The sequence below is a fragment of the Halyomorpha halys genome, unplaced genomic scaffold (genome assembly GCF_000696795.3).
Source record: "Halyomorpha halys isolate HHAL.00 unplaced genomic scaffold, Hhal_1.1 Scaffold384.1, whole genome shotgun sequence".
Classification (NCBI taxonomy): domain Eukaryota; kingdom Metazoa; phylum Arthropoda; class Insecta; order Hemiptera; family Pentatomidae; genus Halyomorpha; species Halyomorpha halys.
Genome location: NW_027107790.1, coordinates 914,904 through 933,766, shown reverse-complemented (window position 1 = coordinate 933,766; position 18,863 = coordinate 914,904). Strand labels below are relative to the sequence as shown.

The following is an 18,863-nucleotide window of genomic DNA, read 5'->3' as shown; positions in this document are numbered from 1 at the left end:
CTCCTAGGTACTTTAAGCAAGACTGGGAACGAATTTCGTGCCTACCCACTGTTACAGTGATAGACTCAGTCTGCTTCCTGCTAGTTACTAGGAGAACTTCGGTCTTGTGATCTGCAAGTTGTAGGGCTATCGAAGACAGCCAACCTCGGACCGTAGCAACAGCCTGGTTAGCGATGAGGGTAACTTCTTCCAAGTACTTCGCGGCTACTACAACTGTGTGTGTGTGTGTGTGTGTGTGTGTGTACATTAAAAAACTAGGGTTCAATTTTTTAAAATTTAATTCAAAGAAAAAAAACTATATAATTTTCCATTATATCAATAATTAGTGTAAATAATAGTGATTTTCACTTAATAAGCAAGCAGTTAATTAGAATTACTCACTAGCATACTGATGGAATTTACATTACAAAGCAATAACAGAAATCAACTAGAACTGTAAAAGACTTAAAAAATATTTTCTTATCATAAATTTACTTGTAATCAAAATTATTTTTGGAAAATAATCCATGTACACTATAATAAATTTTATGAAGCAAATTTGATAAATGAAAAATACCAAGAGCAGAAGATAAATGTTCAATATAAATTAATAGATAAAATTTTATAAGCTTACCTTAGTCTTAAGTGACAGGCCACCAGTGTCATAGACGATACCTTTTCCAACCCATGCAACAGTTGTTTCAGGATACGAAAATGTTGGCATATAAGTCAGGACCGCTAATGCTGGTTGGTCAGTACTGGCTTTGCCTATCAAGCACAAACAAAATTTAATTTAAGATCAACTACCACTAAATTGAAAACAGCCTGATTATATCATTTAACACATAATTAGAATAAGGAGAATAGTGATCACCTTTGGATTATTTTAACTCCATATGCACCTCCAACCTCCCGGCTAGGGTAGATGCAATAGAAAAAACAGAAAAACATAAATGGATGGATAACAAATCTAAGCACAAAATCAAGCACGCAGTCATTATAAAAAGATTATTTTTGCAAAAAAATAATCTACTACAAAGAAGTTTCATCTCAGAAAACATAAGGTGCAACAAAGAAAGCAAGGCAAAGTAACAACATCTCAATTTAATTGGCAAAATCATAGCCAAATTTCAAATGTCAAACATTTATGTAACCATTGGGTTGTCTTAAGAGGCTATGTTAATACTGTTTATATAATCGGACTGTATAAGGATACTTTTACTAAAGGTGAAATGATGAGCTCATTTAAGAAATAATAAATGCTCAGACTGTAGAACAAATGAATTCAGATGGTGAATGATTTCAGAGAGAAATAGAAAAGTATTATCATTAAATCAAGAGAAATGACTCATTAACAGAAATAAGAAGATATATATATTGTGTCCATTGTATGAAAATGGTTCATGTAGTTGTCAAAAAGATATTTAAAAAATGAGTTTCTTAAAGTTTACTGTAATTAGAACTTCCAGATGGCCTTATTTGCAAAACAACTGTCAATTATGCATATTAAAAGAAAAAACTCCCAACATCTTTTGAAGGGTAAGTTGGACAAATTGTACAAATTTAAGTTAGTTCTTAATGCAAGACCCTTTACCATCGTTACCACAAATGACAATACTACAAGGGAGTAATATAACTATAGTGTTATGGTTTACATTACGATAAATTATTAAAGTTAATACAAGGTGTTCACATAATTCTCTACCACTATGCCTTTAATGTTCTATACTAATATGGTTGTCAAATTCAACTAAGTTATTCAGGTTTATATGAAGTCAAAGTTAGTCATTATATCACCATGTCCACAGATATGATTAGGTACTCTTTTTCAACCTTAATAGTAACTGGAAGGTAAAATGAAATAACAGGTTTCAAAATTTCCATCACAAAGCTTTTTCAAACTAATGTATATTACACAGCTCAGCTTATTTATCAATCCCCACTTGTTTCAGAACAGATATTTCTTTAGAAGTCACTGTGGTATTATTTTACTGTACTTATTTTCCAAATGAGTCTTTCAGTTGATAGATTAACTAACTCCAATTTCAACAGTTTTCTGAAAAGTACTTTAAATAATATTTCACGATGTAATGTTTTAACATTTTTCTTTTGCAAAAGTATGGCAGAAACAGAAAAATATAATATTTTACTAGAATTTAAATTCTGCTCTTGACCATTTATCAATGCTAAATTGATATAGAAACAATATTAAAAAAATTAATTGTAAGAGTGATATAATGAAGTTACTAATCTTATCTACTGAAAGGCTCAAATATAGGTTAAGTGAAATTAAAAAATTACTATTTGATAATTATTGTGACATGAAAGCATTAATCAGACTGGCGAAATTGAAAAAGACTGCACATGAGCTCAGCAAGTTAAAATTTGTTATAACAGACCTGTTATTTATGTGTTTTTTTCATTCTCCATTACCTCCTATGACTTTATATGTTAAAAATTATTTTTTCTTAAATCTTTGGCTTTCCAACAGTATATAATACATCTATAGGGTGTTTTTTTGAGCCCGATAGAACTTGAAATTGTAAAAAATAACACAAAAAATTAAATTGTAATCAAAATTTTTTTTTTATTCGAAAGATCAATACGTGACATTAACATTTGAAAATGATTTCGGGCATATGGGCACCGCGGCTGTTCTTGACGAAGCGCATTCTGGACGTCCAATTTTGGCCGTATGTCACGAATAACACGAACAATGCTGGCCTCCAAGGCGTCAATTGTTGCTGGTTTATCAGCGTCCAATGACTTCACGTAGCCCCACAGGAAATAATCGAGAGGTGTCAAATCGCACGACCATATGCGGCAATTTTGCTTATTAACAAACCCGTTAAGCCAAAAATGCGCCTCATCGCTGAACACAATTTTACAGAATGCGCTTCGTCAAGAACAGCCGCGGTGCCCATATGCCCGAAATCATTTTCAAATGTTAATGTCACGTATTGATCTTTCGAATAAAAAAAAAATTTTGATTACAATTTAATTTTTTGTGTTATTTTTTACAATTTCAAGTTCTATCGGGCTTAAAAAAACACCCTATATATTACTAATCTTATTTCTGTAAATGTGTTTTCAACCTGGAAAAAATAATTTTCCACTTTTCTCCTTAAGTTAATTATCAAATCCGTTCATATCCACTTTTCACTACTAGTAAAAATGTGAGATGGTTGATAATATAAAATTAAAGGTACTTTAGAGAGAGCCAATTTAAAAATTCGGCATTTATAAACCTAGTAAAACTATTTCAATGAGGATAATACCTAATTGGTATTAAATACCATTTAATTGTACACTGATATACAGAGTTAATAAAAATCATAGAGCAATTGAGAAAACCAAAAATCACACACAACTCAAATTCGAAATTTTGTACATTCATAATAATTCCCCTTACTTTATATTTCATGTATAGGTAAAAGAAAGTAAAAAAAAATTATAAACAATGCCATCAAATATGTTATAATACAAAAAATGTTATTATGTTGTTTATCTTGCCATCTAAGAGATAAGATCTATTCCCAGATAGTGAAATTCCTAACATTACTATACTAAATATAATACTACAATAAATAAATCAGACCATACTTAAACTCATTTACTGAATACCAAAATAGATCAAGTTCATTACCACATTGTTTACAAATAAAAATAATAATTGATTTAATATGTACTCTTTTAGTATACATTAAATAAATATTTGTCTAAAGTATGTAACTTTAATTTGTGGGAAGTAATATTTATATTAAAATGTAAAACTGAGTAATTATTAAATTCATGACATGAACTGAATGAAAGATCATAATAGAGTTTTATCTCTTATAAAAAGAACATTTATAAATAAAAATAAAAAAATAGATGAAAAAGAAAATAACATCTAAAATGAATGAAAACAGGAAAACATCTCACAGGCCAAAATAATTAGTTTATTATTTTACAAATCACACTTATTTTGGGTTGAATCACATGACTGGCTAACCCATTCCAGGTTTTCAATCATACTTTAATTTTTTTTTAAATTTATTTATTGACATTTACAACTGTACATAAAATATGATAAGTAAATTTGTAATAAGAACATAATGGTATGTTATAGACATGTAGAGAAATTACCCATTGGTAGTACTCTAATACTTTAATTTAAACTTGGTATTGTTCAGCTTCCCATGCAATAGAAAGGATCCAAATGCCAGAGAATAGGTTTTTCCAATAAGATAAGAATAAAGCAGGCACCTGTGACCCATGCTTACTATTTAACTTCCAACAAACACTGAAACCAAAAAAAATGGGTATACAAGGAAAACAACAGTTCACCAGGAAAAAAATTTGCCACAGCACAGGGTTTCCAATCAATCAATCAATCAATGAATGGTCGGATTAAACTAATACTGGCATACACTTATATGAAATGGAACAGAACAATATCAAAGAAGAAATTAAATAAAGTCTCAATCAGGATGCTATGCTAATAAATGGCTCAGATAGATACAAATCATTCTTCCAAGAGTAAAGAATTACGCTAATCGATTTCTGAGGCCCAAAACCCATTATTCTAATAGTTCAAGGAGAATCCTTCAGCAGAGAACCTTTTGCAGACAGAGCAAAAATTGATCCTATTAGAGAATAAGATAGAGTTAAGATAGTGGACAAAAATTCAACTGGATGAAATACATGAGCTGAGAAATAAGCTCTTGTCATTAATACAATTTTTCCTAGCTAGATAGAACTAATTAGCATTTAAATGCTGAATATTAGCCATAAACAATGAAAAAATAGACATGCTATAAAATAAACCACTACCTGATACATACCCACTCCATAAATTCCTCCAAGACCCATCTCTTTAAGCTGTTCTCCTCGGAATACAGACATTTCCAGATTATATTCTTTGCTAACAGCTTCAATTTCCTAGAAAAGATTGTTATTTACATCGGTTCCTAATAATTTATAGGAAGTTATTAAATATGAAATACTTGTAAAAAATGCGAGACACCCATCATATTGCAAGGTTTGTCAACAATACAAGCTGTCATACGAACTCCATCTGCCACTGACTGAAGAAGATCGAAGTCCAACTCCTTACCATCAGAATCCACTATGATAAATTCAACCCTTACTTTCACCTTTTTCTGGGCCTTTGGAGATTTCATAGAAAATAACGGATATGAACGAGCAACAGCCGATGCAGAAGCTAGAGCATCAGTGTATGGACACACGATCTTAAACATGAAATGTAATCAACTTATTAAGAAATGAAAAATCCAGAACAATCAACTGTCAAATTATGACTTACAATTATTGTTTCTGATCTCCCAGAAGAAACATTCTTCACCACAGATGCAAGGGAGTGTGGACGAGCTGGTGCATTATGACGCGAGCACCGTGCAGGAAGGCTTGCGAGAGTTACACTATTCAGATACAGTGAAATAACAGAGTCACCAGTTCTTGGATGAAGTCCTTGACGTCCTTTCCTAAATACCTAAAAAAAATTGTTTCTTGTTTTTATTAGGTTTAAGATACTAATGTACTCCAACTAGGTAAAGAAACAGGGACGTGGGAAATTCAGCTATTGAGAACCTACTTTAAATTGTGATAATTGAGGTAAAACATTATTCAAAAAGGTCATTTCAATAGAAACTGCTTATAAAAGCCTCTATAGGTGGTTAGTTTTCCAAAAATATTTATGAAAAGGACTAATTTTGGGGCATATTCTCCAGACCTCATGTAAGTTGGGAAAATCTGGTCATAATTCTTAGGAAATTTTAGATTCTGCTCCACTCCAATAAGTTGTTGCAGCAACATCTCCAGACCCAAAAGTAGAGATTTATCAAATGCAGAAGTCAAAAGACTTGTTAAAGATCAATCGCCAAATCCTGGGATTTAGGGCCTAAAACAGTTCTTTGGCTGTATACAGGAGTAATTAGGAGTAGACCTATAGTTCTATAGGCTGCATAGTACAGAATGATCATTAACGTATATAGATGATATTAAACCGTATTTTTTAATACAAACCTAGGATACGTTATATTGTCATCTTCCATACTTTAATGATCCTCATCATTCTCCTAAGTTATTATACAATTTTAGATTAAATGTATAACACAGGTATTGCTAAATCCCAAGAAATAGCTGCAGTACACCCTCACTCAAGAGGCCCTATTCCCACCTCCTAGAAGTCACTACCAGGCAACGTACTCTTATAGTTGCAGCAGACAGAAGAGGGTTTAGGTATGACACATTTACGACCCAATGATAAATGGTTCAGCATGGAGAAGGTGCATAAAGACAGAAGTATACTCCTTGCTAAATGAGCCTGATGTAACAAGCGTCATGCTTAGTAGGCTACACTGGACAGGCCATGTCACAAGGATGAGACCCCTGAGAACCTGAAAAACACAATGACAAAGAAATGCATGGTACCTTGCTTAGAGTTCGGAATAGAAATACAGCTGCATTTCACTGGCTGAAACTGCTTGAGGAGGCCAGTACCCAACAATGAGTTATCTTATGGAGTAAGTGAAATTAAACTCAAATTAGGGAAGGGTCCTCCGATCTACAAACAATATTCCTCAATCCATTTGATCATCTGGTCAAAAACCGATGATCCCTAGCTGGATTCTTTGTTTCATGAATATCCACATAACCCCTGAGAAACATCCATTTGTGAATACCTTAAACAATCATGCAAACATCACCATACTCTTTCTTCAATTATCAATGAATGGTAATACGTCCTATAGGTGGGAATCTATATCTTAATACCTACCAACCAGAAGAAAAAATATGATTAATCCCTTTTTTAAAGTAGAGGAAATCTGCTAAAATTTAAGCCATAATAGATCTCTTTACATTCAATATTTCTCAAGATACACCTTCTCATAAACTAACATTTGTATCTAAATAACAAAAAAACCAACATTTTATGAACATATTTTGGCAAATATGGAAACTACATAACCCCTACCAAAATAATCATCATAATGAATAAAACTAGCTTCAACATTGGTGCTATTAGATATCTGTATGTCTAATAGTACCTGAGACATTATTTTTCAAAAACCAATTTTGTAATTGTTATTCAGATAACGAGAAATAAACATGTCTTTAATTTACTGGGACAAATGTATTCGAAACTGCTACATCTATAAAGATTATCATTATAAACAATTCTATGGTACATTTAACCAGCTTCAAGTTGATTGCTGAAACAAATCTGTAAGTTTAATGGTTCCTGACATACAGTTTTTCATAATCCAAAATTTTTTCCTACGAATATTGCTTAAAAGATTGTGAATTTATATCGGCAAATATCATGGAAACTATGGCACCTACAAAGATTATTTGGTAATAATCTATTAAATTAGTATGCATTAGAACTACATTATGATGTATTTAAGTAACCTCAATTTGAATCCTAATAGACATGTGTATATGTTTAAGGAAGATCATCATCATTATATAATAAGTCAGCAACTAAACACATCAGGCACCTGCCCTCTGTGGGCAAATCAATCAATTAATTGTAACCAGCTAATCAAAGTGGTGCTTTTGAAAAATAAGATAGACTTGAACTCAGGAAATTTTTTATGTGTTAATTAAAATTGCCATAACTGAGTAACTTTACACACCTGACCAGATGGAGGAAGGAAAAGGAAGATGGTGGACAAGGAGAGAAGAGAAGAGAGAAGATAAAACCTTCAATAACCACCATCTCATAAGAAAAGTAACCTTTGTATAACCTATATCATCCATTCATTATTTATAGTCTAAATTATTACTAACTGATCCTACTAATCATATTGTACACCCTTTTCGGCCTGACCCAATATAACCAACCTATTTTTGTTATAGGTTATCAATATTAGAGGCTTTCTTTTGTAAAATGCATAATTTATTTTATTGATTCAAAAATACAGTCCACAGCACTCATTTACCCACAATAGCGCAATCAGTTATAATGAATTATGATAATATCCCCCTAGACAGGGAATATCATAACTAAACAGTATATCTAATAGTTTTTCAAAAACCAAATTTGTTTTTACAAATTATGAAATATTAGGAATTTGTGAATTTATTTTGGTTATTTATCTCAGAAATTATTATTATTATTATTATTATTATTAAACATACTGATATCCGTGAGCACTCAAATTTAAATAATTTAAATTCAACACAAAGTCTCATGATATTTGCCAAAATCAATTGACAAAATATTGATTTTACTTTTATAATAAAAAAAATGTTGATTTATAAAAAAAAATCTACAGATGTCCATTGACACTCAAATTCAAGCTAGTTAAATCAGCCATAAAGTAGTTTATTTTTTTTCGTAACAGTAGCAGTTTCCAAGATAATCCCCAAAATATATTCATTAAATGTTAATTTCTTGTTAATAGGGAACAAAACTTGTGTTCTAAAAAATATATCTCGGGAAATTTATGACATACAGATGTCTAATAGTATACAAATTGAAGCCACTTAAATTCCTCATAATGTGGTTTATGATAATTATCTTCTTAGGAATAATAGTTTCCACAATATTCACTAAATATATTCACAAAATGTTGATTTCTGACATTTTGAAAAAAATATATATATATTTTTGCAAAACTATATCTCGAGATTTATTCAACATAAAAAAGCTACATTTTAGTAAATGTACTATTCTTTAAAAAAGGGTTCTTATATATTTTTTCATCTGGTAGGTAGCTTTGAATATAATAAGCATTCAATGAAAAATGAGAGAAATTTTAAAAATTTAACTGACCACCATTTTTTATTCAGGCAGACAGACGTATATATATTTGTTAGCTCATCTCAAAGGCATAACTGATTGAAATTAATTAGATGTTGTGTGATATTAGTCACATTTTTCTGACTTCCTGACTATTAGCTGAAAGATGTTCTTTTACTGTTCCGATAGAGATGTTATGAAGGCTTCTGCTTCCATCTTTACAAGTTACATGCAATAATACCTGAAATGATTTGTAGGAAGTCTTCCTCGCATCTTTTCATTTTAAGAACTCTCCTCTTTTTGTGAGCTTCATCAACAATGTTCCCATCTGCTTCTATGTGCATTCCTAGGTAGGAAAATATTGTCCAATGAATAGCATTTTTGAAAGGGTAAAGGACCCTTATCATCTCTATTGTTTCGAATGATTCTAATTAAACCTTCTAAATTAAATTAAACCTTCTTATTTATTTTACTCATTGAAAAAGAGAACAGAAAGTGATTGTGGCTAATAAAACTGTATCAAGAGAGATAAAGTTGTATGATCTGCTCTTAAAAATAATGAAAAAAAAAAGGAAACTTTACTGTCACCGGAGGATTTTCAATTTATATTGAATAATATCAACATTATAACTGAAAAACAAGACACATTTTGAATCTCTGGTAGTTTGCTAAAATTTTGATTCTATTCTTATGTAAAAAAAAAATGACTATCTCCCGGGTTTATGTTCGAATTCAGCTGTTGGAGTAAATGATTTATTCTGCTAAATCAGCCGTGTGTCAACTTTGTGAGTTCAGGAGCCATACTTGGGAAATCATCCAGCCTCTTTAAAGTGGAAACCCTTAATTGGTGAAAAACCTGTTAGCTGAGCATGATCTTGAACAAATCATCTGTTTACACAACCATTGTTTTAGATTTTTGGGGTTGGTTCATAGTTAATGCTTATAGGTTTGATTGATAGAAGCTCATAGATGGGATTTAGTTTTTTTATGATTAAATACACCTTCCACCATGACTACTCGTTCAGATAAAGGTGTTCTTGATAAAACTATCAAGAATGATAGTTCTATATGATAAAAATAATTATTCGAACGCCATCTTCATATGAAAAAGCCCCATTCAAATCAGCACCTGGTTTAGGCACTGATTTGACAAATGCTTAAAACTTCTGATTATACACTCGTCTCCATATAAGGATAAATATCATTTTATCTTTTCCAAAATTCTAATCCTTTTTAACTGACAAGGGGAGGCTACGCATGTAGGATCACCGATTTCAATGAAACTTTTTTGGGTGATACTAGGTTAAAAATATTAGACATGTGTCCCAGGGTTCTTGCCAAAATATTTACAGGTTTTATTTTTTGAAGAAACTTTTTTTCTCTCTAATGTCCTGCATTCACAAAATAAATTCACAACTCCTCACAATGTAATTCAAATTCAACGTAACTACAATATTCGGAAAGCTGAATTTCCTTTCTTCCAGTCCATATCAATATTATATCTCCAATTCTAATTTGTTTACGAAAATATAGTTTGTACCATTTCATACAGTTTAGAATGTTCTAAGCCCCTTATAAGTTTCGTGCAGATTAGTGGCATTGTCTTGAAGTTATTGCATTTTTTGTAATTTCTGAAAAAAAAATTAAGGGCAAAAATTTTGAATAAAAATCTTTTATTTTTCTATTTCAATCAAAGTTTGTAATTAAGGGTTTTTGGAGGTATGAAAATTGAATATCAACTTTGTTTCTCCATAAAAAAAATATATGGAGAAATAATAACTTCAAAAATAAAGCCCAAAAACTTATAATTTTTGATCTAAATCACAATTGGTATTTAAGGGTTTCAAAAGACGCTAAAAACAAATATGACTGATTTTTCCTAAACAGAAGTTTTTTGGTCTACTTTACTGGAGCAACTTTTTTTTTTTTTTTTAATTTTTACACACTTAAATTCATTTATTACAATCAACAATCTTCATTCTGGGACACTTGGTCCCCTAAGAATAACAACCAGGAACAGTTTTAGCAACTTTTGTTGCAGTCTGGCTACATTGACTTTTGAACATAATTATATGGATCTATCACAAATTTAAATATGAACAAAAATATAAATTTATCAATGCTTATAATGTTTTCTATTATTTACAAGTTCACAGAAGTTTGAAAGTCTAGTAGATGGATATATAGTCAGTCAATGTTTGAATGAAGTTAAGGAGGAAGCTTTACAGATGGATATGGGTAAGGAGTACCAAAATGAGGTAGCTCGGACAGGAAAAGATTTTTAAAATGAGGCAGTTCTGTAGGTAGGGATGTAGAAATCGGTTGGTTGGGATCTTGCGTTTAATAGGTGAATGGAAAAATGTAGTGTAAGGAGGTCAATGATATAGGTAGGTTTTTTGGTTATTAGGGTTTGTAATATAAATGTCCCAAGGAGGTATTGTCTCCGGATACTGGGATAAAGCCAGCTTTGCTCGGAATAGTAATGTGGGATATGGGAACGCCTAGGAATACCAAAAATGTATCTTATAAAGCATTATTTAGTTTTATAAAGATTTATTGGTATATAATAACCATTAAATGGATGCGGAGCAAAGGTGGAATGCGATAATATAAAAAAAATCTCACATTATGAACATTTTTTTTGTCTCCTACGGGACACATTTCTAATATTTTTTGACCTACTATCACCAAAAATATCATTGAAATCTGTGATCCTACATGCATAGTCTCCCATTGTGAGTCCTTAATTTAACTTCTTTTTTTCATAATCTATTGAAAGTTCAAAGAAATAATGTATTTGAAAAAACAATACATACTTTTTAACATACAATACAATATAGGTTTATGAAAACACACTGTTGAAACTCTAATTTCTAATCATAGCACGCATCAATCACCAAATAAATCATGTTTATTAAAATCCAAATAATCAATTCAACTATCCATACTTCTAACAATTAAATACCCTGGGGCTATCATCTCAACACTCATATTGAAATATTATTCCTTATGTCAAAATATATTCATTAAAATAACTAACATTTAATACAAAGGTCCAGAAATAATTACAAATGATTTATTAATTTTAATATTACTAACAGTTATGAGGTATCAAAATAGTAAATGCAGGGATCAAGGACCAGTGACCATTCACATATATTTACTTAATACTTACCTCCTGAGACACTCTTGGTTCCAACTTATGCTGAACTTGACTATACTCAATTTTATCAAGATTAACTGCCTGTCCAACAATCAAAACAGGCTGGTTTTTAGGATCACTAGGTGGAGAGTCGGATGAAAAAATTAAGTCAACTTGGCAATGCCCGTTGTTGGACTCCATTGGCTTTATTTCAATACACTCCAAAGACAATCACGCTCAGATATCTAAAGCAAAATATTTCATTAATAACAATAAATCTTAATACATATAATCTTTTCATTTACTTGAGGTTAGTTATTATTGTTTAAATAAAATAAATTGTATCCAAGTTAAGTCTCAAAACACTCTTCTTCTTTATTTCTTCAAATCCAATGTTTCAGTCAATTTGTCCATCATAAATTTATTGGCCAAAACGTTGGACATTTGAAGAAACATAGAGAGTTTTGAAACTTACCTTGGATACAATTTACTTTATTTAGACAATAAATCTTTGTTACTGCAGGAGATTTTGTTTTGTGCAGTTATGAGTATCAAAAGTGTATATTTGTGAATCTTCTAGCAGCTAGTTATTTTTTAAAATAATTATCATTGATATATCCATACTGAATACCCTAAAAAAGTGGAAAATGTGAACCAAGCTACAAGATAAATAATGTAATTGTAAAATATTTGATAATTAGCATAGAAGTAAAATATCATTCAGTGTATATTTTATACGTTGTAAAGTGCAGTAGTATACAATAAGGTCCAGCTAAAATCAGATTAATTTTTTTTTTCATTACTAAAACAATTAGATAAGTTGAAATGTCTACTATAAAAATTCACACAAAACCTTTTTGTATACATTTAGCAACCAATTCATAGGTTCCAAGAAAAACGTATTTGAATAAATTTATTCACCCCTGGGATGGTGTTTAAAGAAAACTAAATAAGAGATTCAATTGAATTCCAAAAAAGTTAGCACAGAAGATTCATTTATAAAAAAAAACTGTTGAAGATAAAAGAATATAGAAGTATAAATATTTTTAGCCACATCAGCTCGTCAAAATAATTTGAATTGTGTACTCACATTATAGCTGTTCGCTGAATATATTTTATCTAAATTGTCATTTAAGAAATTTAAGAGCTTTATTTTATTTTTTTGAAAATCACAAAAAGTGGAATAGCTTCAACATAGAGTAAAATTACGAGTGCTTTAGGATCCCATAAACTACATAAAATGGCTTGGCTTGGCAATTTTTGTTTTGCGATTTAGGTTTAAGTTAAATAATAAGTTAAATATTATACAAGTAGTTAAGTGGTGGTCAGGGGTCATTGCAATTGCACCTCAGAAACGGAGAAAAAAATATTTTACATAATTTTTGAATTTTTTATATTGTCGTATACCGCCTTTTCTCTGCATGTATTTAATGGTTATTATATATCAATCAATTTATTTTTTCATGTAGAATAAGGAAAAGGATTGTTGGTAAAATTAAGGGATTTAAATGCATTTAAAAAATAAATACCAAACATTGCTAATAGAAAGTAGATCATAAAAAAGGTTTTTAGGAACATTGAAGTCATATTCGTTTGTTGTCTGATGAAACCCTTAAGTATTAATTTTCATATAAATTAAAAAAATTTTGGGCTTTATTTTTGGAGTATATATATTTTTTTCTGCTGATGTCCAGTGTTCATGAAATAAATTATTTCATTACATAGTTCCTCACATGTTATTCAAATCCAACAAAAAGTAAAACTGCTAGAAAGCTGAAATTTATCTCCGGTAAAATATTTAACCTGGCTGGTTCAAACAAAATATATTTAGCAGATACCTGTGATATAGGTACACTGTTCAAACAATTCAGACCTAATCACAGTGGGGTATTTGACCCGACACATTTTTTTGGAAAATATAGTACTTTTCCAACAACCAACACGTATTTTATATTGGAAACTAATTCAATGGGAGAGAGAGAGAAAGAAATTTATTCATTCATGCTGCCCAAATACATCTGGTTGCCACATTACACAGCATACTGATCAATCCGTGATCGGACATATATAAATTACATATTTTTATATGATATAATATAATAGAAAGATAACACTTTATTTTTTTTTTTTCCTGCAGTATTCTTTTACAATTAATATCAATCTACAAACTAAATACAAGCTTTTCCATTTATTCCATTTTTTCTTTCCCTTCTATTTTACAATCTGGATAACTCCCCTACTCATTAATTTCCATCCATGTGGTGGTGGATGATTCCCAGGGAGTCAAGTATTATATTCTCTGTCATCCTAGCCACGTCCTGGACATCGACCCCAAGCTCCTCCAAGAAGCTCCTAGTTGTGCTGGGAATCGTTCCACGGGCTCCGAACCAGAGGCCTCTCACGTTGAAGTCTTGTTCTCCGAAGCCCTCATGGAACTTCTCCTTGAGGAAAGGGATACATTTATCGTAGATTTTCTTTTCCCTATCTATCTTATTTGCCTGGTCAAGGTCGTTATTTTCATATCTCACGGTGGGATCCAGAATGATTGCCGACTTCCCCTTCTTAGGAAAAGCAACTATATCCGCATATCTTGTGGATTCATCCGTATCTACACAGTAGACCTCGTCAAAGCAGGGAAAATCTCTTTCTTTTAGGAGCTTCATTAACTCGTATTTCACTCTATGATGTCGGCGTGTTATGAGGAGGGAGTTGTTGGGGCATTTCCCCAGCACATGTGCTGGTGTTTCCGGCTCTCTGTTGCATTTGTGACAGAGGGACCCAACTTCTCTATCCTGTCCGCTGACACCTGGGACTCCTCGTAGGGGTGCATAATTTATATTAAATTTCAGGGCATTGGACCATTCAGAGCCCATAAGTATTTGTTTATCGTATATAAACTTATTTGCTCTTGGGGTCTCTTTGAAATGGCGTACTCCAATGCCCTGCCACCTGCAATTAAACAACAGGAACACCAGAAAATGTTTTAGAAAAGTTAGTATGGAACTATTTCAAATGCGCACAACCGGAAGTTCATTTTATTAAAAAAAAAAAACTGCAATTTTCGCTCATTTTTCATTCAGTACTCTGTATCTTGTAAATTACCAACTGCACAAACAAAAGTATTAAGACTTTAAGTAGACTAAATTTGTTAAACTTTGAGTCTTAATAGAACTCTTTATGTTAAATATTTTTCGAGATAGTTTTTCAAACATCAATAATTTTTTTTTCTAAATAACGATAAACACCATTGCAATGTTTCAACATCAAGCATAGTCCCCATGTTTTCATTTGATGGTTGTAATATATTTTTTATTTACTCAATTTTCAGATTGAAAATGATGTTTGATATACATATTAACAATATTTTTAATAAAGACTTAGCTGAAGCTCATAATTTATTATTTGAAGGCAACAATTTATTTCCGAATGAAGAAGAAAACTCTAATGTGGATAGTTTTACCAATAACAGAGAGGCTTATGAAATAAAAGGAGAAGATGAAGGTATGCATGACTAAGAAAAACTAGAAGTGAGGGAGCCATTCCAAAACAGAATCTACGAAGATGGAACATTCTGAAATTAGTTGAGTCAATGGAGAGAACAGCTTCACACTCCTCAGGAAGAAGAATAGTCAAACAAAACTTGCTAACGATACTGTTCCATGTTGTCTGTCTTTGAGGAGCCTTAAATGAGAACAATTAGAAAAATTCAACAAGCAGTTATACTTAAATATCTATCATCTTTGATGAATGTGGATTAAAAGAAATTATTAAATTCTGTTATAGCCAACAATTAAGAGAATAATAATGACTAAAAGAACAATATGAACACCCAAAAATGGACGAGTTACACCTATTATCAAATAGAGTATTTAAGTATAACTGCTTGTTGAATTTTTCTAATTGTTCTCATTTAAGGCTCCTCAAAAACAGACAACATGGAACAGTATCGTTAGCAAGTTTTGTTTGACTATTCTTCTTCCTGAGGAGTGTGAAGCTGTTCTCTCCATTGACTCGACTAATTTCAGAATGTTCCATCTTCGTAGATTCTGTTTTGGAATGCCTCCCTCACTTCTAGTTCTAGTAGAGAATAAAGCAAGACTGACAAAGTATTATTGTCAATAGAAAACATCTTTGTTTTTCTCACTGTGTACTTATAACTCAAAAAGGGTGTAACAAATGAATTTTCATAAAAATACTTCATTTATTTCATAAACAATGATTAAAAAAATGTATCGATAATTATTTTATTATTTTACTGTTCATGATTTTGTAATTTAATTTATACAATTTCCTTAATTAGATTTATTATAAGCATGTATTTTACTACATATATTCTATTTTAACTGATATTAACAAATAAATATTTCAAAAAAAATTGTTGGTGTTTAAAAAACTTTATCTCAGAAAATACGGAAGTTAAAGAGTTCTATTAGGGCCCAAAGCTTTTTAAATGTACTATAAAGTAGGTTATAATGATTATCTTCTACAGAATGATAATTTTCAGAATATTTGCCAAAATAAATTCAAAACATTTTTGTTTATCACTATTTAGAAAAAAAATATATAGGTTTTGGAAAAACTGTATCTCAGGAATTAATGAATATAAAAACTCTATTAAAGCTAAAATTGAAGTTTGTTTAATGAGCCATTAAGTAGTTTATGATGACATTTCATTTACTTATAATACTTTAGGAGTTATTGGCTATAAACCTAAAAATATACAGTGGCCTCTCTGAAAAATCTGACACCCCCAGAGAGTGGTGAACACAGTTTTCGGACATTGTGCACAGGGTGGCCAAAGCCCTACATAACAAAAAATGAACAAATACTGTTTACCTGTTCAAGAAGTTTTTTTTTCTCTAAGAAATGGTGGTAAAACAGAGTTCCTTGGGCTGACCTATGTCCTTGGAGCCAAATCCAAAATAAAATTGGCCTAATGATCCTAAATGCTGTGGACATTAGAGGGAAGATTTTATTTAACCTTGGCTGTTGTCAATGATGATAAAAAATATTACCTATCTGTCTTTAAGATTTAGTGTTATAATTTATTATTGAGGATTTTGTTTGCACTGTGGTTTCTTTATTTTCTAAATATACAAAATATTTCAGGATAATTGGGACACAAAACTTTTATAAGCCCAACAAGGGTACTACAAACTTTTTCTTAGCCCAACAAGGGTGCCATGGCAAAAATGCTTAGGGATCGCACCCCTGGAGCACAACATAGTTGCTGTAGTTATTTATCCATTTCAAAAGACATTTCTAATGTTTCATTCAGCCAAATTAAAAAAAAAAATCCTATATAGATTTTCTATTGTTCAAATATAGGTACTGGCAAATATAAAAACAAAATATTTCTTTAACATCTACTTTGATGTGGAAGATTTTAAAGCACAAGCTAAGTGGTACTTTTTGGTCACCACACATGGCAAAGGCTTCTGTGACAGAGTTGGGATACCATAGAGGCTGGCAGCTCGTGCCAGATTACAAAGAACCAATGAAAACTAAATCCAAATCCTGCTACAACTATTAGAGTGGCCAGTAGAAAACATTAACAACTTTAAAACTACCCAAAAATATAAAAGGACTTTCCTCATCTGCCAAAAAAACACAGTTAAATCATAATGTTTTTTGAAAAATCTTTTTGATACAGCATTACCTATCAAGAGAACATAGCAATAACAACAGTATAAAAAATATAGGAGTAAAACTTTTCAATGGAATCAAAAGCTAGTGAAAAGGAAGTGTCAAAATCTTCTGATGAATTTCTCGTCAGATATATCTCCTGACTGATTATTAGAATGTTAGATTTGTCTAAGTTATATTTATTTTCATGGAAATTTTGATAATATCATTGCTGTAATAGTTAATATAAACAAAGAATTAAACTAATAGAAATAGAGTTTTAATCATTTATTTTTCAACATGAAACTGTTCCCATCCCAAATTTATATTTTGTTCTGTGATTTACAATAATAATACCTATTGAAGGAATAAATCTCAAATTTTAGAAATAAATACTTTTTAAGACAAATTAAATTAAAATGTTTAATTAAGTTCATAGAACTGTTGTTTAATCCTAACCCATATAGTGTCGCATATCATATGTTAGACATGGAATACTCTGTAAAATGACACCTATACCAGATCTCTGGCTAAATTAGTAACTTATCTGTAGCAATTTCAAAACTTGTCCTTCCCTGTTTTTGAGCCTAATTATGATAATACCATTGAAAGATTATTGGAATAATATCATAAAGATCTGTTAATCACCTGTAATGTTAAGGACTAGATATAAAATCCAATAGGGAAAGGAAAATTTTAAAAAAACAAACAGAAAATTATAATATAACTATAGGCAGGCTTCAACTTACAGAGGGACATTTTAACAAACATAAAATACTTTTACACAACCTTACGACTTAAAAGATGAAAATTAAATTACTAAATACACGTGGATAATAAATGTTCATGAAAAAAAAAAAAGACATTGGTAACCCCCTTGTATCAGATAATGAGAACAAGGATTATGTTAATTTTACCCTTGGTGATGTATAGTTAATACATATTAATATTGAAAACTCCAGTTACTCACCAGGAATAACTGTGATCTGAAAGTCAGGATAATAACTAATAACTAATAGGATGCTGTGGGTGTGTTATGTTGACAGGGAGGTTACGATCAGCTGGCGTAAACACCAGAGAGATCGTGAATTAAAACAAACTAGAAACAGAACAGATTAAACTTGCTAAAGAAACAAAGAGGTATCTACAACTCACGCGTTGGCCTACAGAGAAAAAAAAAACACCTGATTCTCTTGATAAAGCTTTTCCATCATCCAAATATATCCTTTTCTTAATTTTTTCTACATCTTCTTTCTCTTGTTGTTATGCCATTACTAGCATCGAGGAGCCTGTATCCAGCGAATCCACTCCTCTCAATCCCTGCTTAACCGCTTCTGATATTGTTTGGTAGTTAAAGATGGTTAT

General features: G+C 31.0%; 1 protein-coding gene across 1 annotated transcript in view; it reads right to left on the bottom strand.

Annotated features, from left to right (window-relative positions):
* grsm (granny smith) overlaps positions 1-18,577 on the bottom strand; it is a 38,557-nt gene extending 19,980 nt beyond the window's left edge. Inside the window, exons 1-6 of the mRNA XM_014422654.3 lie at positions 18,469-18,577; positions 11,907-12,118; positions 5,288-5,473; positions 4,968-5,213; positions 4,806-4,902; positions 614-747 (exon numbers count right to left, since the gene is read on the bottom strand). Coding sequence (XP_014278140.1) covers positions 614-747; positions 4,806-4,902; positions 4,968-5,213; positions 5,288-5,473; positions 11,907-12,074 — 831 coding nt within the window. The 5' untranslated portion in view covers positions 12,075-12,118; positions 18,469-18,577. The remainder of the gene's footprint in view (positions 1-613; positions 748-4,805; positions 4,903-4,967; positions 5,214-5,287; positions 5,474-11,906; positions 12,119-18,468) is intronic.
* Between the last annotated feature and the right edge of the window lie 286 nt (positions 18,578-18,863).